This window comes from Condylostylus longicornis, unplaced genomic scaffold, assembly GCF_029603195.1.
Source record: "Condylostylus longicornis isolate FDR11 unplaced genomic scaffold, ASM2960319v2 ptg000144l, whole genome shotgun sequence".
NCBI lineage: Eukaryota > Metazoa > Arthropoda > Insecta > Diptera > Dolichopodidae > Condylostylus > Condylostylus longicornis.
In genome coordinates, this window is record NW_026578112.1 from 464,142 (window position 1) to 491,432 (window position 27,291).

Here is a 27,291-nt window from a genome sequence, read left to right on the forward strand (position 1 = left end):
CATTGAGTATGGTTGAACTTAGGTATTGTTAGTATGGACTTCCCTACTAGTCTCAATTTATCAAAAATTGGAACCACCATACTTCGCTGAGATTAAATTGATTGCTAGATACAAACATCTTAAGGATGTGTTTTTACTTTATACTTTTATTTAGAATCATGTCCACAGGTTCAACTTTTCGAACCGTGGACATGGAATCTGTAATTACAAGCGATAGGTACAAAGTCCCATTTTACTTTTCAATGTCAATTGTGTCGTTTACTTTTCATCTTTTATTATATTGAACATAAATAGATATTGCGACTCCTAATTTGCTTGGTACAATTTTTTAAATTATGTTGGTCTATTACCATCTTCGTAATACAAGTAATTATGTGTATCGAGTTAGAAACTGGATCTATTAAGTATTAAATTTAAATTCCAGTTGACAAAATATTCTTTTATCATTGCTAAATTTGCTTTTTCTCTATTCTGATTTTTATTAGCACACGCAAACTTTACTAATAGTTTTTAAATAAAAATAAACTTTATTAAAGTTCTTTACTTGTATGTTTTTATTAAAAATTAGATAATCAGCTTATATCCTTGATGGGTAGAGCATCTGAAAAAAATGAGAAAAGGGTAGAATACTCGGAGCATTTGTTAACCAATATAAAAAATTATGTATTTACTTACAATACGAATTCTGTGTCCCATAGCATGACCGGGTAAATTTCTACGGAATCTAGCACGCACACAACCTGTGTTTCCATGTAATCTTGTAACTTTACCCCAAATAGCACGTAATTTTGTTTTTCTTTTTGGGTGTTGTGGAACACATTTACGTGTTTTGGCTTTATAAACATAAACACAACGTTTACCTACATAAAATAAGCCATGTTCTTTTCTGCGGCATCCTTCAATCTAAGTTAAATATGTTTGATTACTTATGATAACAATAACTGGACATATCTTACCTTAAGAATAACTTGATTTTCATGCTGATTTCTCATACCACGTTTGTAGCCTGTAAATACGGCTTTAGCAAAAAGACGTCCGTGTCTTTTTAATGGTCTAACATGTTTCTCAAAAGTTTTTTCTACTTTTTCTGGTTTAGCCTTTGGAGCTTTAGGTGCAGCTGCAGGGGCAGCCGGTTTTGTAGCAGTATCCGCCATTTCTACACAAATAAATTTTAATTATTAAAAAACTTGCAGCTTCATAATATTCAATATGCAAATAGGTGAGAAATTGTTTACAATGGCAAACAGCTCTTTTATATCTTTAAATATCTCAAAATACATCAATTATTGCCATCTTTTCATAAAATATAATTACAACACAAATATTTTTCTTTGCTATTTGCATATTATTTAAAAATATATCAAAAAATTATGTTAGTTATTTTACTTAAAATTTAATGTTAAAAAAAATCCACAACGTACCGGAAATTTACAAAAGGTGAAAGAAAGGATGACAGCAGTATTCAAATGACTTTGACATTTGAAATCATATTGTGTTGCAGCGCCAGTTTTTGGTTTAGTGACTATTCCAAGAAACATAATTATTTTCATAAAAAACAACGGTAATATATTTTTACGATATATTGAAACTCAAATTTGTGTTCATTTTTCCACAATTCATCCACTATTCAAATTGGTCCTTCAATATATTGAAAAGCACGTTGATCGCACTTCAACATTATTTCAATTTTTATACCTACAAAAATAAATTCAACAGAATGTGGTAAGTCTTTCCTATACTCAAAATTGACATTAATGTGAAAGATTATCAAAACAAAAATACCGCTAAAAAGATTGCCGCATTGACTAATTAGTCTAGTAGTTGTTTGAAAACACAATACAAAAGTCTGTTTCAGCTTAACCTAACACAATTAGTAAAACTGATTGAATTTAACTTCGAATGTTAATAATAATTTTAGTGAGTGAAACTTTATAATTTGTAATTAATGAAATGCAAGACATTATTTTTATATGTCTTGTGAAATTTTTATATTGATTAAGATCCATAAACCATTTTCACCAAAACAAAATAAGCAAAAGAATTATTTTGTAAAGTTAAACTTATTATTTTGTAAAGTTATAACAATCTGAAAATAGTTTTAATGTAATATTTTAAGTACGTCTTCTACATTTATAGAACTTACTTTAATTTAACATTAACTTATGTATGTATACCTATAAAATAATATTAAAAATATCTCGCACTAAAAATTTGTAATTAATTTTTAGCAACTGGCAAGCCGTAAAAGAAACGCCATAATTTATTTTCTTGATGTTTAAATTGACTGTGAATCGGAAACGTTTGCGAGATTTGCAAGAAAAATTAAATATTTATTCATAAATTTCATCTAAAATACTTAAAAAAATTGGAATTAAAGCAATAATCTGGTAGGAGGCCATAATTTTAAATAATTACGTTTATAAAAAATGGTTTGTTTAAATATTTTAGATTTGTATGTGCAGAAGACGTGTGTTTGTCTCAAAGTTTTTATATGTAGCAATAGCTTGATTAGGACGAAGTATTGGAAACTTACTAAAGATCTAAAATGGCTGGTATGCCACCATATATGCTACCGCCCAACCCTTGGGCGGCTCAAATTCTCGCAGCAGCTCAGCAACAAATGCAAGTAATGGCGACGCAGCAAATTCAAATGCAGCATACAGGTGCACCTCCTGGAACACCTATTAATAGTCAGCAACCTCCCCTTGGCGTAATACCACCTCCAAAACAGGATTTTATTAACGAAGATAAACTACAAGAAAAAGCTTTAAAATGGCAACAATTACAATCTAAGAGGTTTGCTCCAAAAAGAAAATTTGGTTTTGTTGATGCTCAAAAGGAAGATATGCCACCTGAACATATTCGAAAAATTATACGAGATCATGGTGATATGACTAGCAGAAAATACCGTCATGATAAACGAGTTTATTTAGGAGCCTTAAAGTATATGCCTCATGCTGTTTTAAAATTATTAGAAAATATGCCAATGCCGTGGGAGCAAATACGTGATGTTCAAGTTTTGTACCACATTTCTGGCGCAATAACATTTGTCAACGAAATTCCATGGGTAATTGAACCAGTTTATATTGCGCAATGGGGTACAATGTGGATTATGATGAGAAGAGAAAAACGTGATAGAAGACATTTTAAAAGAATGCGATTTCCACCGTTTGATGATGAAGAACCTCCTTTGGATTACGCAGATAACGTGTTAGATGTAGAACCTTTAGAGGCAATACAAATTGAATTAGATACCGAAGAAGATGCTCCAGTCTATAAATGGTTTTATGAACACAAACCTTTGATTGGTACGCCATATGTTAATGGACCAACATATCGTAAATGGAATTTAACATTACCTCAAATGGCTACATTATATAGATTAGCTAATCAACTTTTAACTGATTTAGTTGATGATAATTTTTTTTATTTATTTGATCCGAAAAGTTTTTTTACTGCTAAAGCATTAAATATGGCTATACCGGGTGGTCCGAAATTTGAACCATTAATCAAAGATCATAATATTGGTGATGAAGATTGGAATGAATTTAATGACATTAATAAAGTTATAATTCGGCAACCTATTCGAACTGAATACAGAATTGCTTTCCCATATTTATACAATAATATGCCACATTTTGTACATCTTTCATGGTATCACACACCTAATGTTGTTTACATAAAAACGGAAGATCCAGATCTACCAGCATTTTATTTTGATCCTTTAATAAACCCGATTTCTCATAGACATACAAACAAAATATTAGAACCAACAATAGATGATGATGAAGAATTTGTTCTACCAGAAGAGGTGCAACCATTTTTACAAGATACTCCATTATATACAGATAATACTGCAAATGGAATATCTTTATTATGGGCACCAAGACCCTTCAATATGCGATCTGGTCGTTGTAGACGTGCTTTAGATATTCCCTTAGTAAAGGGATGGTATAAAGAACATTGTCCACCTGGGCATCCAGTTAAAGTACGTGTGAGTTATCAAAAATTGTTGAAATATTATGTACTTAATGCTTTAAAGCATAGAAAGCCCAAACCACAGAAGAAAAGGTATTTATTCAAATCATTCAAAGCAACAAAGTTCTTCCAGACAACCACATTAGATTGGGTTGAAGCTGGTTTGCAAGTTTGCAGACAAGGATACAACATGTTGAACCTTCTTATTCATCGTAAAAATTTAAACTACTTGCATTTGGATTATAATTTTAATTTAAAACCAGTAAAAACATTAACTACTAAGGAAAGAAAAAAATCGCGTTTCGGAAACGCTTTTCATTTGTGTCGAGAAATTTTAAGATTGACTAAACTTATCATAGATTCCCATGTTCAATATCGCTTAAACAATGTAGACGCATTTCAACTTGCAGACGGTTTGCAATATATTTTTGCTCACGTTGGTCAACTAACTGGAATGTACAGATACAAGTATAAATTAATGAGGCAAATTCGTATGTGCAAGGATTTAAAACATTTAATATATTATCGATTCAATACAGGACCAGTTGGAAAAGGTCCTGGTTGTGGATTTTGGGCCCCAGGTTGGCGTGTGTGGCTATTTTTCATGCGAGGTATTACTCCGCTTTTAGAACGTTGGTTAGGAAATTTATTATCGCGTCAATTTGAAGGCCGGCATTCGAAAGGAGTCGCAAAAACCGTAACAAAACAAAGAGTTGAATCACACTTTGATTTAGAATTAAGAGCGTCAGTTATGCATGATATCGTCGACATGATGCCAGAAGGTATTAAACAAAATAAAGCAAGAACCATTTTGCAACATTTATCAGAAGCTTGGCGTTGCTGGAAGGCGAATATACCTTGGAAAGTCCCAGGTTTGCCTATTCCTATTGAAAATATGATATTACGTTACGTAAAAATGAAGGCTGATTGGTGGACTAATACAGCACATTATAATCGTGAAAGAATACGTAGAGGGGCAACTGTAGATAAAACTGTATGCAAAAAGAATTTAGGTAGACTAACTAGACTTTATCTAAAGGCCGAACAAGAAAGGCAGCACAATTATTTAAAGGATGGTCCATATATTTCACCTGAGGAAGCTGTCGCTATTTATACAACAACGGTTCATTGGTTAGAATCCAGGCGATTTGCTCCTGTTCCATTTCCTCCACTTTCATATAAACACGACACAAAATTATTAATTTTAGCTTTGGAAAGATTAAAAGAAGCTTATAGTGTAAAATCTCGATTAAATCAAAGTCAAAGGGAAGAGTTAGGGTTAATAGAACAAGCATATGACAACCCACACGAAGCTTTATCACGTATTAAACGTCATTTGCTAACCCAGAGAGCATTTAAAGAAGTTGGTATCGAATTCATGGATTTATACAGCCATCTTATTCCCGTTTACGATGTAGAGCCACTTGAAAAAATTACAGATGCTTATTTAGATCAATATTTATGGTATGAAGCAGACAAAAGACGTTTATTCCCACCATGGATTAAGCCCAGTGACACGGAACCTCCACCACTTCTGGTTTATAAATGGTGTCAGGGCATTAATAATATGCAAGACGTTTGGGATATTTCAGAAGGGGAATGTAATGTTCTTCTAGAATCGAGATTTGAAAAATTGTATGAAAAGATTGATTTAACTTTGTTAAATCGTTTATTGCGTCTTATAGTTGATCATAATATTGCTGATTACATGACTGCTAAAAATAACGTTGTAATCAATTATAAAGATATGAACCATACTAACAGCTATGGAATAATTAGGGGCTTACAGTTCTCCTCTTTTATTACACAATATTATGGTTTAGTTTTGGACCTTCTAGTACTTGGTTTACAAAGATCAAGTGAAATGGCCGGCCCACCACAAATGCCTAATGATTTTTTAACCTTCCAAGATACTACTACTGAAACGGCTCACCCTATCAGATTATACTGTAGGTACGTTGATCGAGTTCATATTTTCTTAAGATTCACTGCTGACGATGCTAGAGACTTAATTCAAAGATACTTAACTGAACATCCAGATCCAAATAACGAGAACATTGTTGGGTACAATAACAAGAAATGTTGGCCAAGAGATGCCCGGATGCGTTTAATGAAACATGATGTTAATTTAGGACGTGCTGTTTTTTGGGACATAAAAAATCGCTTACCGAGGTCAGTTACAACGGTCAACTGGGAAAATACTTTTGTATCCGTATATTCAAAAGATAATCCCAATTTGTTGTTTAACATGTCAGGTTTTGAGTGCAGAATCCTACCAAAATGTCGAACTCAACATGAGGAATTTACACATCGTGATGGTGTCTGGAATTTACAAAATGAAGTGACTAAAGAAAGAACAGCTCAATGCTTTTTGCGAGTCGATGACGAGTCGTTAGGCCGTTTTCATAATCGAGTTCGCCAAATATTAATGGCATCAGGTTCTACGACGTTTACAAAAATAGTGAATAAATGGAACACTGCTTTGATTGGTTTAATGACATATTTTCGTGAAGCTGTAGTGAACACTCAAGAACTCCTAGACTTATTAGTTAAATGCGAAAATAAAATTCAGACTCGTATAAAAATTGGTTTGAATTCAAAAATGCCTTCAAGATTTCCTCCAGTTGTTTTCTACACTCCTAAAGAATTAGGCGGTCTTGGAATGTTAAGTATGGGTCATGTTTTAATTCCACAATCAGATTTAAGATGGTCAAAACAAACTGATGTTGGTATTACTCATTTTCGATCTGGGATGTCTCATGATCAGGATCAGTTAATTCCAAATTTATACAGATATATTCAACCATGGGAAAGTGAGTTTATCGATTCGCAACGTGTATGGGCTGAATACGCATTAAAACGTCAAGAAGCAAATGCACAAAATCGTCGTTTAACACTAGAAGATTTAGAAGACAGTTGGGATCGGGGTATTCCTCGCATAAATACCCTTTTCCAGAAAGATCGCCATACTTTAGCATACGATAAAGGTTGGAGAATTCGTACAGAGTTTAAACAATATCAAGTATTAAAACAAAATCCATTTTGGTGGACTCATCAAAGGCATGATGGAAAATTATGGAATTTAAATAACTATAGAACTGATATGATTCAAGCATTAGGTGGAGTTGAAGGTATATTAGAACATACGTTATTCAAAGGCACATATTTCCCAACATGGGAAGGTTTATTCTGGGAAAAAGCATCTGGTTTCGAAGAATCAATGAAATATAAGAAATTAACAAATGCACAACGTTCTGGTTTAAATCAAATTCCTAATCGTCGTTTTACTTTATGGTGGTCACCAACAATTAATCGTGCAAATGTGTATGTTGGTTTTCAAGTTCAGTTAGATTTAACTGGTATATTTATGCATGGTAAAATTCCAACTTTGAAAATTTCTCTAATTCAAATTTTCCGTGCTCATTTATGGCAAAAAATACACGAATCGATTGTTATGGATTTATGTCAGGTATTTGATCAAGAATTGGACGCTTTAGAAATTGAAACAGTTCAAAAAGAAACTATTCATCCCAGAAAATCTTACAAAATGAACTCATCTTGCGCTGATATTCTTCTGTTCCCTGCTTATAAATGGAATGTGTCGAGACCTTCTCTCTTAGCTGACACGAAAGATACTATGGATAATACAACCACACAAAAATATTGGTTGGATGTTCAATTAAGGTGGGGTGATTATGATTCGCACGATGTCGAACGTTACGCTCGTGCTAAATTTTTAGATTATACAACAGATAACATGTCAATATATCCTTCCCCGACTGGAGTTTTAATAGCAATAGATTTAGCATATAATTTACATTCAGCCTATGGAAATTGGTTCCCGGGTTGTAAAATTCTAATTCAACAAGCAATGGCAAAAATAATGAAAGCAAATCCTGCATTATATGTATTAAGAGAACGTATTAGAAAAGCATTGCAATTATACAGTTCAGAACCTACAGAGCCGTATTTATCTTCTCAAAACTATGGAGAATTGTTTTCTAATCAAATTATATGGTTTGTTGATGATACAAATGTATATCGCGTGACAATTCATAAAACATTTGAAGGTAATTTAACTACGAAACCAATTAACGGGGCAATTTTCATTTTCAATCCGCGTACAGGGCAATTATTTTTAAAAATTATTCATACATCAGTTTGGGCCGGACAAAAACGTTTAGGTCAATTAGCTAAGTGGAAAACGGCTGAAGAAGTTGCTGCATTAATTCGTTCTTTACCAGTAGAAGAACAACCCAAACAAATTATCGTAACTCGTAAAGGCATGTTGGATCCTTTGGAAGTGCATTTGCTTGATTTCCCGAACATTGTTATCAAAGGTTCTGAATTGCAATTACCATTCCAAGCGTGCTTAAAGGTTGAGAAATTTGGTGATCTAATATTGAAAGCTACCGAACCTCAAATGGTTCTATTCAATTTATATGATGATTGGTTAAAGACAATTTCATCATATACCGCATTTTCTAGATTGATTCTCATATTGAGAGCTTTACATGTTAATACTGAAAGAACGAAAATTATATTAAAACCAGATAAAACTACTATTACAGAAGCGCATCATATATGGCCAACTTTAACCGATGAAGAGTGGATAAAAGTAGAAGTACAATTAAAAGATTTAATTTTAGCAGATTACGGAAAGAAGAATAATGTTAATGTAGCATCTCTAACACAATCAGAAATTAGAGATATTATTTTAGGCATGGAAATTTCAGCTCCATCAGCCCAACGTCAACAAATCGCTGAAATTGAAAAACAAACAAAAGAACAAAATCAATTAACAGCGACTACAACTCGTACAACTAATAAACATGGTGACGAAATAATTACATCCACTACGTCAAACTATGAAACACAAACATTTAGTTCAAAAACAGAATGGCGAGTTCGTGCAATTTCTGCTACAAATCTACATCTTCGTACAAATCACATTTATGTCAGTTCAGACGATATTAAGGAAACCGGATATACATATATCTTGCCTAAAAATATTTTAAAAAAATTTGTTACAATATCAGATTTGCGAGCTCAAATAGCCGGTTATTTGTATGGTGTTAGTCCACCTGATAATCCTCAAGTAAAAGAAATTCGTTGTATAGTTTTACCGCCACAGTGGGGTACACATCAAACTATAAATCTACCCAATCAATTACCCCAACATCAATATCTCAAAGATATGGAGCCTTTAGGATGGATACATACACAACCTAATGAATTGCCACAATTATCGCCACAAGATATTACAACACATGCCAAAATAATGTTAGATAATGCAACATGGGATGGAGAAAAAACCATTGTTATTACATGTTCATTTACACCTGGTTCGTGTTCATTAACGGCGTATAAGTTAACTCCATCGGGCTTTGAATGGGGTTCGAAAAATACAGATAAGGGAAATAATCCAAAAGGCTATTTACCATCACATTATGAACGAGTGCAAATGTTACTTTCGAATAAATTTTTAGGTTTCTTTATGATACCTGCGCAGGGTAGTTGGAATTATAATTTTATGGGAGTTCGTCACGATCCAAACATGAAATACGAATTACAATTAGCAAATCCAAAAGAATTTTATCATGAATTACATAGACCTTCACATTTCTTACTTTTTTCAAATCTTGAAGATGGTGGGGATGGGGCTGGGGCAGATCGTGAAGATGTTTATGCTTAAAATTTTATTTTACTTTTCACTAAAATATAAAAATTGTGTTAGATTATTTTTAACATATATACAAATTTATAATAATAATAAAATGTGTATTAGAGTAATAAAGAAAAAATACAAAGTAAATGTAAACCAAGCAGATTTTCAATGAGAACAATTTTCTTTATTTTAAGTTAAAAACTTTGAATTCTTTTTAGAAATAAGCATTACAGGCAGGAGTAAGTGTAGAAATAGGAAAAACTGAAGCTATTAGGATTCTTTATTAAAGATGTTAAAACATTTTCTGTTCAAAACACGTTAATATTTTTAAAATAAATAAAACCAATCATAAACATAGAATTTCCAGTTGTGAAAGGGATCGGGGAAAAAAATGAAAAGGTTCGCATATTTGCATAAGATCATTCTAATTGTTTTAGTATTTTTTTTTAACAAAATTTAGGAGATAAATTTAGGAAAAAAAATTTTGAGCTTTTTAAATATAAATTTTTAGTCAGAATTTCATTCGGATTCAAAATATTTTTCGATAACGTCTCTAAAATAAAAGTATAATTTAGGTTATTTTTTGTAAAAAATGTTAGTTAAAACTTTCTTGTTCTGCGATCGCGATGCTGTGTTAAAATTAAAGCGACTTGTCAAAAAATTTAATTATAGTTCTAGGTAAAACAAAAAAAATAACGCTTGCTAGACAAGTCTTAACTTGCTTTTTAGATGACCGAATTGTAATTTGATACAGTGTCATGTTCGGTCCAATTGTTTTTATCAATAAAATTGCATATAAGCAAAAATACTTCAAATTTAATAATACCAATAATCTGCTGAAACGAAATGCGTTTTCATTTCTAAAGTAAACGCGTCGCCATTTTTATGCTGTTCAGGTTCCTGAATGACATTTCTAATTTGATATTTTGTGTTTGACATTTTTACTTGCAAATTTTTGACATTTTCGTTAGTTTATTTAATCCTTGTTGGTTAAAAAGATTTTACCAAATCACAATTCTTTCGCCGCATCAGCATTGATGTATGAATAGTTTTAATAAAGTAAACATTAACGATGAAAATGGAAATAAAAAGTACCTTAGGAAATATTTTTTTATATTTTATGCTATTTTTATTAGCATTAGTTTACAGAGTAGAAGGTGAGTTACATTTATTATACTCTGAAAGTATACCAAAATATCTGACGTGTATTTATTTCAGTGTGATTAATTATAAAACTTATCATGTCTAATATTTTACAAAAAAATTAATCAGATATTGAATCTTTATTTTTTATACTTTTAGGAAACAAATCTAGATATGTAACCTGCGGATCTCTTATAAAATTGATGAATTATGATTATAGCTATAGACTTCATTCCCACGATGTTAAATATGGTTCAGGGTCTGGCCAGCAATCAGTAACAGCAGTAGATTTAAAAGAAGATGTTAATAGTCATTGGTATGTAAAATCCAAAATAAAAAAAACTTGTGAACGAGGTGAACCTATAAAATGTGGTGATATTATACGTTTGGAACATTTAACAACGAAAAAAAATTTGCACTCGCATTATTTTTCATCACCACTAGCTGGGGAACAAGAAGTCTCCTGTTACGGTGATGATGGAGAAGGTGACACTGGTGACCATTGGGAAGTTATATGCTCTGGTGATAATTGGGAACGTGTAACACCAATTCAGTTAAGACATACGGACACTGGTGCATATTTGGGTATAACTGGGAGGACATTTGGTCGACCAATAAGTGGTCAAATGGAAGTAGCAGGTTTTAGTGGACCTACACGTGGCACAAGATGGGTAACACAAGAAGGTTTATATATAATGCCAAAAGAAACCAAAGATGAAATCAGACATGACGAATTTTGATTAGCATAAATAATTTTTCTTTGTGATTTATAAAAAGAATATTTTGTGCCCGATGTGCTCACCTAATTAGTTTTATAATTATTTTGTTTTTAATATAATTTAGTAAAATACAACTTTAATGAAAAAAAAAAAGATAATTTTTGTAAATAATTACAAGATGAAGTCCTTTTTATGATTCAATTGTACAAATAGATTTTTAAAGAGGCTCTTATAAAAAAAGCTCGCACGTGTGAGAAATAAATTTGGTAAAAATGTACATTACTTTTTAATTTCAGATATTTTCTCAATACAATCAATTACTTAATTAAGAGGCGTAAAGTGTTTGAGAACAAATTGTTGTCACTTCCCACAAAAATACTTACCAGCCCATCAAAATTAAACGACTGGATGTTATTTTTGTTGCAAGTGGCCACCAAACAATTAAGAGGCGTAAACTACATTGAGTTTTTATTGTGGATTACTTTCCACAAAAATATCACCCATCGAATTAAAATTAAAAGGCTGAATGATATTTTTGTGGAAAATGGTCGCAAAACATCACAAAATAAAAATATTTTCGTTCCCAAAAAAATACATGCAACGAGATAGCAAACTTTAGAGCAACATACCAAAATCGGTTTTTTTCTCAATTTTGAATGTGAATATTTTAATACCTGTAGTTTTGACATTAAATACAATAACATTATAACGGCATTAGATTGTTACTTTATTTTAGGCGTCAAAATTTTCGACACTTGACGGTATTGTTTAAAGATTTTTCAATACTTTTTGAAAACGTCATCTACCACTTGCCATGATCTTTAAAAAAAACGTATTAGAAATGCAAAATTAAAATTCATTATGCCGCTTTGGCAGTAAAAATGCCAATATCACAGTATTGAAATTAAACAGTTGAATGGTATTTTTGTGGGAAGTAACTGCCAAAGGATAGTACAAACTACTTATTAAAAAAAATACTTTGGTATATATTATTATACCAAACAAAAATTCGAATTTTATGGATAAAAATTATAAAAATTTTATACGATTGGAAAACTGGAAAATATTCTTTGTTAAACTTGCATACATACATACATACATATATTTATCTAAAAAAAACATGAATGTAGGTACTGTCAAATAGGTTCTTTCATTTTTATATACACATAATGTATATACATACATATAAAATATTTCTTTTTTAATTTTTGTTCTTATTGTAGGTTCTGTATTCCTCAATGCCATCAGTTGCGTACTTTAACCAGATGATTTCGCATGGAAAATTTTCAAGTCGCGGTGCGGTTTATAAAAATTTTATTTTTCTGAAAATATTTTAAGAATTTATCATTAAAAATTATGAAAATAAAATAAGTAAAAATATAATATTATAAAATTTATTTTTCAATTAAAATAAATAAATTTATTAAAATATTTCACCTCAATTTGGTGAATTTAAAATTTCAATATAAAAAAGAAGAAAAATTTTTTTTTTTAAAGTCGTCAATTCTTTAACAAAAAAAAAACATAAAAAATAAAAGTGAAAATAAAAAAAATTATTGGATTTTGAATAGAAGAGAATTTTTGTAAGGATTTCAAATATTTTGTATTGCATAAAATATTATTATATACCTGCATACATATATTAAATTGCCGGCGATAATATAGAGAATTTTTATTGTTTTTTTTTTTTTTTTTAAATTTTTAATTAAATTTTATTTAATTTAAATGGATTGATTTTTATATTTATTTAAAGTTTATGTAATAAAATATAAGACGTACATTTTAGGGCAAAAAAAAAATTTTTTTTTTCAAGAAAACAAAAAAAAATAATAAAAGTAAAGGAAAAAAACAAAATACGTTTAAGGGAAAATTCAATTTTTTCTGTTATTTTTTCTTTTTTTTTTTTTTTTTTGAAATAAAAATACAAAAATATTCCTGCGCAATCTCTTAAATTGTATTTTTTTTTCCATTGTATAATATTGTACCTTAAAAAATCAAAAAACAACAACATTGACACAAAAGAACGTAACTTTTCTGATTTTTCGTTTAAAAATATTATTCAAAGGGAAAATATATATATACATACATGCATATATTATATATGTACATATAGCAGGAAATTTCAATTTACTTATCAAAAAGAAAAAAGAAAAATTTTTCTACCTTAAAAATCTATAAATACACCAATTTAACTTACACAACAGTTAATAACTATGCACTTATTTAAGTACATACATATATATATATACATACGTATATGAGTGTAAGGGCTTATATATATATGTATATATGTAGCTAAACTATTATAATATTGCAATTAACTATTATTAAAATTTAATTTTTTATAATTTATATTTTTTATTTCATAAAAATAGAAAAAGAAAAAATTTAAAATTATTTAAAAACTCCTAACGAATTCATAATCACGTTTATATTTATATAAATGTACATATGCATATGTATATAAATGTATATGCATAAGTATGGATATACATGTGTTATCATAAAATTTTCTAAATCTTTTAAATTGTACATTAGAATTCAATCAGTTTACCAAAAATATTGTAATAATTTCTTTAAATTTTAAATAAACAAAATAAATATGGGGTCGCATTCATAAATATTACTATATAATATTTTAATTTATTAAAATAGCAAAATTAAATTGGTACATAACAATAATAAAAAAATGTATGTTTTTCAAAATAATTTTTATTAAAGAATTTAATAATTAAAAAATGCTCTAAATTTAATAATTATTACATTGCATACTTTATTTACTCTTTATTTAGTATGCTATTCAATTCCAATACTATGTATGTGAACATAATAATGTTTTTGAGTGCCTACATCAAATCCATTTAAATCGTAATGAATGAGCGAAAACATACATATATTATGTAGGCATATAAGTACATAATTTGTACATATAATAATGTATGTAAATGAAAAATTGCAAAACAAAAAATTTGTATGAAAATATTTTTTTAATTATTTTCTTGTTATTTTTGTTTTTTTTGTTTGTTATCAAAACTATTGTAATAAATGCACCCACAAAAGTAAAAGATAAAAAGAGCTACCAAAATAAGAAAGAAAAAAATAATTAAAGAACTGGCAAAAAGACGAAAAAAAAATTGTCAGATAGAAAACTTGAAAAGAGCAAACAAATAATAATTATACTGAAAGAGAGAACAAAAAATAATTATATAGTTAAACAGTACATACATACGTACAAACACACATTATAATATCCGCACAAATTTTAGCATAATGAGATTTTTAAATGTCATACCAAAATAATATATATATATGTTTGTATGTTGTATTAACTTATACTTACATTTAGTTTGCATAACATGATAAAATAACATAAGTATAACATTAAGAGTATAACAACTAAAAGTAAAGTAAATGTAGAGAATTTTGGTATTTTCGAGAGAACCCAATATATATATACTATATATATCTATATATAATGCATGTATATATTATGTACTTATTTGATTTTAACATTGTGTAATAATAAATCTTTTTTGCTCTTGTTTAGTTAACAGACTAATGAATAATATTCGCTTTTAACAAAAGGAAAAAATAAAGGGGGACAAAAAAAAAAAAACAAAAATTTATGATACAAGTACAAAGTTTGTTTGCTTTTTTCATATTTAAATTTTTTTTTTTTCATTTTGTTATCAGTAGCAGTACTCTTTATGTTCTGTAACATTTTTATTAGGTGTACACTTTATTTTTTTTTTTTTTTTATAAATTTAAATGTTATTTTTCTTTACAAAGTGTGTTGCTTTAATTATACTATGGCTGATATACAGAACTATTTAGATATAACGGTTGAAATTATATTGTAAAATTAAATTAGAAAAATTTAGTAAGATATAAAACTAATTTCAAAACTAATATACATGTGTATATATGTATGTATGAATATAACATGAAATATAATTCTTAAGTAATAAAAAATAATACAATAGTGGAAATGCTTAAGTTAAATTCACATAATTCAGTATATATAACGTATATAACAATATCTGACACAGCTACATGTATGTAATCAATAATAAATAGTATTAACTTACATAATAATATGTACATAATATATAACACTCAAAATTTATGCGTTATAATTTTAAAAATAAAAAAAAAAATTCCAATTTATAATAATTTCTTATTTCAAAATTGCAGCAAAAAATATTGAATACAATAACAGAACTATGAAAATATAACAGTTTAATAAAATGTAAAATTTACCAATTTTATTTAATTAGAATATGTTATATTAGACAAGTATGTATACAAAAGCTCTGTCTACTTCCAAAAAATATATATATATATATATATGCATGTATATATGAATACCCCATAAATACTTATAATAAATTATATTTATACTAAAATCCATTTTGTAAAGTTTCCTTTTTCTTTACAGAAAATGTACCTACTAAAATATATTTACATATTTGCATATAATAATATATTATTGTAGGTAATATTATGTACCTTCAAATTTAATGAAATTTTTTTAAGTTACTTCTTATTGACAAAATTTTATGTAAGCGCATTAAAACTGAAAATTTGTTAACATATTAGATATTGCAGCAAAACATGTAAATTGATACATGTGTATATATATATGTATTACAAATACATATTATTATCATGTATATGATAGACACTTACATACCATATGGAAAAAAAATTATTTTTAAATAATATTGTCACAGGGTCTCTCACCCAATAACAAAAAAAAATAAAAAATAATTTTTTCTTTTTCGTTTGACAGCAAATTCTGGTAACTAGTCGCTTGCGTTGCACAGAGTAGGGTGGGGGTACTGTAGGGTGGGCGGGAAGAAATTACTTAAGCAAAAAATTAAAATTTTATCTATCGTATCGTACCTATTTTTTTTCTTTTTTTTTGTTTTTCTTTTGTTGTTCTATCCATTATTTTTTCTGTGTTTTTTCATTTTTACATTTCTTTTTTTTTTTATTTTGTTTTTGTATTTTTTTTTTTTTGATAAAATTTTAATATATACTTATGTATTTACTTTTTCAATTTCTCTTTCTTTTTTTTTTATCAAAGGAAAGTGAAATATATGTATGCTAAGAAGTATTAATAATATAATATTGTACATATGTAATAATAAAAATAAAAAAAAAATTAATATTATTTTTCAGTAAAAACACATTATAGTTTTATTATTCATTTTAATAAATAAAAAATAATTTTGAAATAAAAAAAAAATTAAAAAGCAAAATATTGATTGTAAAAGAGAGAGAGAGAGAGAGAGAAAAAAAACAAGAAAATTTTATTTATTGTTTACATACATTATATAACATAACAATTGTGTATAAATATTTTGATAAAGAAAAGAATAAAATACAAGAAAAGCAAAAGTCAAAGAAGAAGAAAAAAACGAAAATAAAGACAAGAATTTAATAACATCATATAAGAAGAAGGAAAGGTCATCATTTTTGAACAATGTAAGTAAAAAGTAACAAACTAATATTAATATTTCATTTTATACATAATAAATAAAAAAAAAATTATTATAACAGTGCATGTAAGTAACATACATACATACATTTATTAAATTATTTTTTACACATAAATTTTTTCATTTTACAATTTTACATTTTTCAAAATTAAATTTTCTTTATGACGGAATATTATTTGTCCACTTCTCTTATTTACTAAAATAATAATACGAATTCAAAAAGAGTAAGAATATGAATTGTTGAAAATATTTAGGGCACAATACATAATATATCTGTGAATGGTATGTATGTATATACATAGGAAAAATGATTATTTATTTGAAAAAAACAACACGCATTTATAAAATTTTTTCTTTTTCTTTGAGAATTTCCCTTTATATAATTTTTTTTTCATATGTCCATTATGGGAAATTTAATTTATAAATTAGAGGACAACAGCACTATATATATATATATATATACATATTATATATGTATATAATTTCAATTGCATATATATATGTATACAGACCATTGATCACAAAATATATAATTATGAGCTGCAAGCACATTCTACAAAAATTTTCCTTTCAATAATTAGTAAACTGTTATATTTTTGAGCAAAATATTTATAAAATTGCTATTTTTATGTAAGCATATAAAATATTCTTTATTGTGAAACGGGTTATACTTATTTTGTTTATATAAGTAATGAGGAAGTCAAATGAATCTAAATTTGACTATTAAAACTTGATGAGTAAAGAAAATCAATTAGATAAAAGTCCTGTTATTTTACAAGATGTATTTTATTTACAATACGCTCTTAATATTATAAAATGTAATTTTTTGCATACTTTTAAGAAATCTCTAAAAATTGAAATTTTGAAAGGCTATTACTTTGGAGTTTGAAGAGGTAGATATTAAAATTTGGAAAATTTTGTTCAAATGATATAAATCACACTAACTAATGACTACAAACTGTTGATTTCAATCTACTATAATAACCGAGAGAAAGATCGAGGATTTAAAAGACGATATTTTCCCTACTTCTCTTTTAAGGCGTGTAAAGATTTTAGACAGACGTGTGCACGGATGAACCGAATGTCTAATAAATACATTTTTTTTGTAAATTTTCAAAAGTAGAGCAAAGGATGCTAAATATTTGAATTTCTTGTCGAATCCATTTTCATAAACACTTTTTATTTTTATAATTAGGTTTAACTATCTTAAAGTCCATTAATTAGAACATAAAAATTATGACATATAAAAACAAAATGTATTCCTCATATTATACTCATAGCTTTTATTTTTTTTGGAAAGTACTAAAAATCGATAATAGAACCAATAAGTATATATTAATAATAATAAAAATTATTCACAATTTACAAAGAACAAAGAATATTTTCCATTTAGAAAATTTATTTTATCAGTAATGTTACTATAGTTTTAGTTTTGAAATAAAAAAGAAAACTTCTAATAGATAAAGTTTGAAATAATAATTTTGAAAATTTAACGAGGACGTAAAACAATGCAAAATAACCAAAAAAAAAAAAAGTTTCGGTAAAAATTACAAGTGGTTTTTGTTTTTGTTTTTTTGTTACTTAATCTAAAAGTGTTTTAATGAATCACGGCATTGGAACGTTAAAATATTTTGATTATTAAAGAAAACTCTTATACAATAGATAATAAAAATGTAGGTAAAAAATTTGTAAATTTTGTTGTGTGACTAATAACAAAGACGACATTGTTACATATTTTTTTTTGACTCGCATCAATTTAATGAAGTATAATAAAAGAAATGAACAGATAATTATTGAAATATTGTTGAATATTGTAAGATAATAAAATGTTTGAAAGTTTTTCAACTAAAACCTATAAAATATGAAAGGATATCGTATAACGTTTTTTTATTACGAAATATATTTAAAATATATACTCGTATATAGCTAGAACTTGATATCATAAAATTTTGAGACGATAAAATAAATTTTGATTGATAAAACCCCAAATATTGAAAACTTTTTAGATATAATAACTCCCACGACTTTTATTTGCGAGGAAAAGTGTAGAGCTTGAATATGTTTTCAGCCACTGCTGTCTGTATATATGACTAATATGATGTTTGCGTGCAAAACAAATGGTTCTTTATATTAGTGCAATGATCTCAAATGCTTAGAAAGCGATTTCAAATCAGATGACCTTGTAATTCAATTGACAGTTTCTTCTCTGGTAAATATCATAAAATTTTGATTGATTGTTGTTATCATTGTATGCGATCCTTTTAAAAGCAACTTGTTCGGATTTATATTATCGACGAATGAGTAAATTTTGAGTATTTTGTTTACATTGCGAATGAAAACCTCACATTCCCCCAGAAGGTATATACAGGTTTCATTACCCTCCTTACTAAAACTACAAGTATAGTTATTTTTCAGATACTGCTTCTGAGGTGTTTTTTGAGCCTGTCCGATCCCCCATCTCTCATCGTAAATTTTTAGCTTTTTTTCCGAAATGTATTTGCTTCAACTAAGTAGTCTAATTTCCTTCATGTTTATTGGTTTAGGTTTTGCCTCATATATCGATTTCATACACCCTTGCTCAATGTCCTTTCCGGCTTATGTACCGCTATGTCCAACGGGTTTCATTGATCTGGATTCTCGGTAAAAATATCCACGTACCCGTTTTCAAACAGGTTTTTAAACATAATGCAAAACAAGTTTATTTATACAGAAATAAATTTTGATGATTCAAGTACTAATCCATATAAAGTGGTGAATTCTTCTTCATTAAGGAATATGTGTGAGGGCAAAAGTTATGCATACATATAAACGAAATATTTCATTAATTCAATTTATATTTCATTTATATTAATATAATGAAAAATTTTTAAGGTGCAAATTTTTATTTTATGAAAATTTCCAATAAAATTTGTATAACTGTAATTATCATATATGTACAATTGTATTTTACATATGTGTATATGTAAAACACAATATGTATTTTACATATGTGTATATGTAAAAATTTCTGTAATGCTAATTTTATTCCATTTCATAGTTTCTTTTCTCATTTTTTTCTTCTATTTAATTCGGTATGTGTTTTTTTTTTTAAATACATTTGCATATTATTTTGTTATCCTTATTTAATCACATTTAACAGCTACTAATCCAGTATATGTACATATATACTTATAAATAATTTTAGTAAAAACGTAAAAACTAAATTCAATCTCTTATACAATAAGCTCTAATCAAAAAATATATATATATATATGTATGTATATATTAAAATATTTATTTCTAAATTCTAATGTCTATATGCCCTAATAACTTTACACATGTAAGTGAATATAAAATTTTTGTATAAGTGCGATGATATTAATTCTGTATAGCTTATATTATAACAAAATGTTAACATGTATTGGGATGGAATAGGTCATAAAATTACTCCTACACACGTGTTCTGTTAATAAAAATTTCTTTTTTTTTTTTTTTTTGGTTTTGTATTGTTGTCATTTTGAATTTTGGAATTAATTTTCAAAATATTTTTCAATCCATACATGGAATATATTTACATAATAATAACAATTTACTTAAGTGTATCATACACATATGTATATATATCTATGTGGTATATACATATGTGTTACTTAAATCCTTAAAAATTATCTTTGGTAACACCATATTATTTTGGAAAAAAAAAGAGAAAATATTTTGGTCGTAGAAAATCTTGCGCATGTTTTTCTTTTAATTTTTTTTTTGTTATTTTCTTTCTTTAAACTAACACGTGCATTATTCGGCTATATACATAGAAAAAAATATTTGTAATACACATATAATTTAAATACATACATATACGTATTTGTATGTATCTTGTTACTTATTGTATATGTGTGTAGTGACAGAGGATTTATAGTAAGAAAACAATTTTAACATACTGTTAAATATTCTTCGTCCGGCTGGATTCAAATATAGATTTAAGTATATGTATATGGAAGTATGTAGGTATTTGTGAATTTTATATCATTTGGAATGTTATACCTTCACTAGAATAAGAAAAGTGGCTTTTCTTATTAGAAAACAGGAAAATTTTTGTTTTTAAATTAATATACACACATATACTAGGTAAATACTTTGGAGATTTTTGAATAAAATTATCAGTTATATTTTGTTGTGACAAACATTTTTTCTTCTTAATGTGTATGTATTCAAATCGTGTATATAATTAAGTAGATAAAAGTGTATATATACGTAAATTTATGCACAGTTAGTTTACAAATACCTGAAATATTTTGTGGTATTGAAAATTATAGTCACAATTATTGTGAAATTTTTTTCTGCGTATTCTTTTGTAAATTCAAAAAGCCACAAATACATACAAAATAGACAGCTGACACTTGAAAACGTCCTTGACAATTATTTTTTTCTCTTCCTTTCAAATATATTTTTTGTTTTGGTTATTTTTTCATGTTTTTTTTTTTTTTTTATTTTTGTTGATTTTTTTTTAATTTTATTTTTTTTTATTCTGTTATACATAGAAAAGAATTTTTTTTAATTATTTTTTTTTTTTTGTATTTCATTTTAATGTGAGTGCATTGGAATATTCATTACACATTTGTGTGTGTATGAATGTATGTATATATTTATATGTAATTATATATCGTATATGTGGTCGCATTAAATAATATTGTAATGTTTGTTGAAATAGTAATCAAACTAAAAGGGTTGCCAAATATTTTAAATTTTTTTCCAAAAAAAAAAGTTTATTTTACATATTTTACATTTTGTTCTTCAATATTGTAAAACTAGTATTATACGAGCAATACTTATATACATTTAATAATAATATACAGTGGAATATCTTTTATATAATACGTGTATTTACATATAAATATAGAATTTGTTTTCCAAAAAAATTTTTTTTATATGAAATAATTAAATAAAACTGAAATTGAGTATTTTACCGTTTTATAAGTAAAAACAATGAAAAATAAGTAAATGAAAAATATTTTCATATCTTATACTTATTACTAAAAAATTAACAAGAAAGCAAAATTAATAATAATTTTTAAATACTCAATTAGTAAACAATTCTCATTAGTAATTTATTAAATACTAAAAATTATACAAAGCTTTTTCTTAGCATAGTTTCTTGTTTTTGCATAATTATAGGAGTTCAATATCAGAAAATTAAAATTTTTACTGAATGTACATTGTATATGTATATGTAGAAGATTTGATAACCCTCGACAATGGAGAATCTTTAATATTCTGAAGAATGTTTTCCTGCTATTATTACTAATCTTGTTTTGTATTGTCTTTTTATTTTCTCTTTCTCTCTCTCTCTCTTTCTCTATTTATGTTTTTTGTTCTTTTATTGAATATAAAAGGATTCAGCTTTCTTGTAATTCTAAAGAGTACAATATTTGTATAAAAAATTTTCTTATAAAATTTTTGTTGTTTTCTTATTAACTTCCAAATATTGTATAGTTATATTGACACACGCATATACATATGAGTATATTTAAATATATATATTTTAAATACATCCTCTCTTTTATATTTAATAATATGTTTGTAGGTATATAATACAATATCAAAATTGTACGTGGGTAGAAAAAATAATTTTAAAGAGTATACCTGTATAATATATAGGTCTATTTTTTTTTTTTATAATTTTTATATCGTAATAAATTTTTTATAATAAAAGAAAAAAAAAAATAAAATAAAAGAATATTAAAGATATTTCTTTCTTTGCTCTCATTAAACGGTGATTATTTTATAATGTGTACTAGTATACTGTTATACGTTGCACATAATATAATAGGTTATATGTACATATGTTAAGTAAATAGCAATTAATAGAAATATTATAATTAAAATTACATTGTTTTTTATATATGGAGAAATTTTTTGTATATATCATAAACCATATTCATACTCGTATTATATTGTAATTATTTTTTACCTTTACATAATAGATGTAATACATAAATGCGTATATATGCATGTACGTATATATATATATATTATTTAAATCAAAATGAAATAACAATTTTTTGTTATACAATATTTTTATTTTTTATTTTTTTTTATATTGTTATAAAAAGTCATTGCTAAGGAAATTCAGATTGTTGCATTTACATTATATTTACATAATATTCTTAATATATATTTTTTTTACAAAAACAATGTACCCACATATTGGTATACATATAAATATTATATGTATATAGGAATTATATAGCTGAATGTATGGAAATAAATTTTGTAAATATAAAATGTATTTTGAATATAAACATGCATTTCGTGCTTCAAATAATAATTTCAAGGTCATTGAATAATTTATGATATAGATAGAGAATATAGTGCGGTTATAAAAAAAAATTAAAAACAAAGAAATTTAATAATATACCTACATTAAAGAATAAAAAAATAAAGTAAAATCATAAAAGTACATAAGGATTCTGCCAAAAGTTTAAGAAGGACATTTTTTATTTTTTTATTTTTTTTTGCTTCTTTTTTATCAATCAAATAGGCTTAACATTATAAATACTATATAAGTATGTCTATATACTTATATATATATGCATAGATTATAGGTAGTTATCTGGTAAAATAAATTAGAAATTCGAATAAATTTTGAATATATAATTTACATAATATACATTTGTTTATGTGTGTGTATATATGTGTATATTTGTGTATATAGGTGTAATATAATATTTGTATAGAATTCAGATAGAGTTTGATTTCTTATCAATATATTCTTTGAATTTTTAGGTTTTTAATTAAAATAAAAGACAAAAAAAAAATCTTTGTAAATTTTTGAAAATTTAAAAAAGTAAATTGAATTTTTTTTTTATATTTTTTTGTTGTAAATATAAGAGTCCTTAAAGCATTTTATATTCTATTTATTATAGATTTCTAATTACTTCAAAGGAAGTTTTCTTTCATTGGCTCTGATTGGTTTTTCAATAATTTTCAAATTTTATTAGTTTAATGTGGAAAATTTTGTTTTCGAGATTAAGTATGTTGCAAAATCAGTAAATTTTAATAAAATTATGAGTATAGGGAACGATCAAATACCAACAATGTTCATTGATTTTCTTTGATTTGACCAGAGATTAGTGAAATCTTGCAAACGGAAAATTTAAAATTACATTAATTTTGAATTAATTTGAAATTAATTAAAATAAATATTTTAAGAAATTTATTCAAAAGAATAATTTTTTTTTTTTGTTTGAAAAATTATTTTAATTGCATACAGGAATTCAGGCTAAATTTTTGAAATTAAATTTAATAAATCACATATTTTATATTTCAAAGCAACACACAAATGCAATGATTTTTGTATATTTACATGTGCATACATATAATATGTATAAGAGTATATAAAATTACACACAGAATATATAGGTGTTTATGATTAAATTTATAAATATTTATAATGATGTAGGTATGTGTTAATAACATAGAAAATTTTTTAAGGTTCTATAACAGAAAAATTTAGTATATATAAAAGCAATATGTAATAAAGAAAAGTATAAGTTTTCTAAACCGGCAGTTTTAATTAAAAATAATTAAAAAAGACTCTTTTTGCGTGACCTTGCATAAATTTTTAAAAATATTTTCATTTTTTTCTCAGAAAATTTTATTTCGATTTTATATTTAAAATACCTACGCGTATCAAAAAATTATTAAAATTTATTTATACATATACATACACAAGTATATGAAATAATAGTATATTAATAAAATAATATAGTTTAGTTGTAAAGTTTGTATGCTTGTAAATTTGATATTTCTAAATGGATGAACGTTTGCAGCTTTAAATTTCTTAATAATTTCTTTATTTAATATTTTTTTTTTTTAAATTATTCATTCAAAAATTTTTCTTGCTTTGAAAAAACTTTTTTAATAAATTAAAAAATATTTAAAAATTAAATATTATTATAATTGTAATTAACCTTTACGTAAAGGGTCATGCCATCAGGGTGTAGAAGAGGTTGAAACTTGAACCAGAAAATTGTTAAAAAGGGTGAGAATCAGGTAAGAGTGTTGTCGGGGGTCTTGTCTGACTACTGGGAATTGAGGGTACTACTCAGTACACCTTCGAGAAGAGTGCGGAAGCAGTGTGCGGAAATATTTCGTTTATACAGTCATTGGAGTGGAAATCCCGAAAAGTTACTCGAATTCATTATGTTAGTGGCTCTCGAAGTGTGTTATAAAGTCTGCTTAGTAGACATATCACATAGTAGACATTATCACAAACTATAACACTTAATCACAAACTATAATCTATAATCCTGCAATAAATATAATGTTAAAAAAATTAAAATGTACTGCAATTTTTGTTTGACATTTATTATCACAGAATTGGTTAAGCTAACTAAATTAGTTCTATAGTAACAGTGGTCGACTAGAGCGAAAAATCTTTCAATATCCCTTCGGCTAATTTGGCCGAATGAAGAATTTCGAGATTCGCTTTACAATAACAAAATATTTTCATACATTAAGTATAAAATATTTTTTTTTTCAAACTTCAAAGTGATCACAAAATTATTTTTGATTATAGAATCTTAAATTTTATTCAAATGAATAATAATGAATTTAATGAATTTCCTAAAACATTATCACTAATTACATATACTTAGGGTTTAGGTTTATAATTTTATATCACATGATATGAATGTGTATAAGTATTTGTGTATATTATAAATCGGATGTCTATATATCCTATTCTTGGTTTTTTATTACTTATTTAATTGGAAGTAGTTTTACTTATAAACATATAAAGTTTTATTTGACATTAAATTTATTGTATATACATAAGTAGAAATTATGCGTATTCATATGTATATTGCTCTTACATATATGTGAATATTGAAGTAAAAGAACAAAATTGCTTTATTACTCTCTAATATATGATCCTGTATAGATTGGTATACTTTTATTACTTATATTTTATTATAATGAATTTAAAATACTTTTAACTAACTATATAAATATTGTGTATGTATATTAATAATTCTTAAATGACTACAGGATATAATATCCTTTTCTTTTATTTTCAAATTTACTTAAATCTATATTTTAAAGCAGGGTGTATAAAATTCAGTGCTAATTGAGTTATTTATAGAGAAATTTATTACAGAAGTTCTATTTATTACAGAACAATTTGTGTTTGTGAATTATGAAACAAAATATTATGAATTGTAAGAAAAGTAGCTGGAAAAAGTACAGCTGTAAGCAGACGACTTTATACCCCTTGAATATTATGAAGAGGCATAACGTTTCAATTACAGTCTTAAGATTTTTTTTAAATGCTAACAACCATATCAATAGTTTTAACCAATAGATCTTTTAATCCTCTTATTCAATACCTTAACTATTGACTTGAAATTATTCAATGTTTTTTACAAAATTTTCTTGAATTATAGAGTTTAAAAGTTTTATCAAATTACAAAGCTTCTGTTGACTAACTGAGATGATATTGAAGCCAATTTCGTATTTCAACAGCTTCCCAATATTATGAATATAATTCAAATCTAGTTACTGCTTTAAAAAAAATTTATACTTAATTTTTTTGTTTATTTTTTTTATCACTTGATACTTTTGAAAGGACACCTTGTTCATTATGTTAATGATACATACATTTACATTTATACATATATATATATATATATATATATACATAATTATTGTATGTTAAAGTTAAATTATGTCGTATGGGGAAAAGATTTTACAAAATGAGCAGTTCTCTTTGTTATTTTGTAAGGAGTAAAGTGCCTATAACGTGCTGATATTTTTTATTTGATTTGCTTGTGTGAACATTAAAAGCATTTAAGATATTCATTTCACGTGTTTTTTTTTATTTTTAAAATATTTATATTTGAATATACATACATACATGTATGCATATTATATACGCATTTTAGTTTAATACAGAAATGATGCTTTTGTTTTCATTTTACAATAAAGTGTAACATTGTTTGTATATTTAATATGTACACAATATAATAAAAGCTAAATCTCCCTAGGGATAAATATTAAAGAAATTATTATTATTTTTTTTTTATTTAATTTTTTTACTTTATTTATAAATGTTTGTGTAATACGTTTATGTTATATAATCTAACAATGAAATTAAGTTTATAATGTTATGATTCCTTCTCATTTACTAACGGTATATGTTTTGAAGTAAATTATAAAATTGTATAGTTTCCACTATATTTTAATTTTAAAAATATTTTATAAAAACTGAGGTAATCACTAAAACTATTTTCTCCTTCAAGTA

General features: G+C 26.1%; 4 protein-coding genes across 9 annotated transcripts in view; 3 read left to right on the top strand and 1 right to left on the bottom strand.

Annotated features, from left to right (window-relative positions):
- Window positions 1-504: 504 nt before the first annotated feature.
- On the bottom strand, window positions 505-1,498 carry LOC129615680 (60S ribosomal protein L35a). Of its 2 annotated transcripts, none has more exons than XM_055531011.1 (4): window positions 1,422-1,498; window positions 957-1,156; window positions 676-903; window positions 505-601 (listed from the first exon to the last, which is right to left on the bottom strand). In XM_055531011.1, exons 2-4 carry the CDS (start codon window positions 1,152-1,154, stop codon window positions 578-580), a joined length of 450 nt encoding a protein of 149 aa, XP_055386986.1. In that variant the 5' UTR covers window positions 1,155-1,156; window positions 1,422-1,498; the 3' UTR covers window positions 505-577. The 2 variants fall into 2 exon arrangements, with proteins under 2 accessions (XP_055386986.1, XP_055386987.1); XM_055531012.1 differs by lacking the exon at window positions 1,422-1,498 and adding an exon at window positions 1,387-1,410.
- A 762-nt stretch (window positions 1,499-2,260) lies between these two features.
- LOC129615674 (pre-mRNA-processing-splicing factor 8) lies at window positions 2,261-9,808 on the top strand. Its single transcript, XM_055530999.1, has 2 exons — window positions 2,261-2,387; window positions 2,449-9,808. The coding sequence occupies exon 2, from the start codon at window positions 2,546-2,548 to the stop codon at window positions 9,671-9,673; it is 7,128 nt and encodes a 2,375-aa protein (XP_055386974.1). The 5' UTR covers window positions 2,261-2,387; window positions 2,449-2,545; the 3' UTR covers window positions 9,674-9,808.
- A 798-nt stretch (window positions 9,809-10,606) lies between these two features.
- Window positions 10,607-11,785, top strand: LOC129615683 (stromal cell-derived factor 2). The gene is made up of 2 exons (XM_055531034.1): window positions 10,607-10,803; window positions 10,949-11,785. Exons 1-2 carry the CDS (start codon window positions 10,719-10,721, stop codon window positions 11,527-11,529), a joined length of 666 nt encoding a protein of 221 aa, XP_055387009.1. The 5' UTR covers window positions 10,607-10,718; the 3' UTR covers window positions 11,530-11,785.
- Window positions 11,786-11,912: 127 nt separating this feature from the next.
- The window catches only part of LOC129615676 (mucin-2-like), a 75,166-nt gene continuing 59,787 nt past the window's right edge, over window positions 11,913-27,291 (top strand). The window contains exons 1-2 of one of the 5 annotated variants that reach the window (XM_055531004.1): window positions 11,913-13,091; window positions 16,693-16,998. The gene's annotated coding sequence lies outside the window, so the exon portion shown is untranslated. The remainder of the gene's footprint in view (window positions 13,092-16,692; window positions 16,999-27,291) is intronic. The other 4 variants (XM_055531005.1, XM_055531006.1, XM_055531003.1 and 1 more) reach the window with 4 other exon arrangements.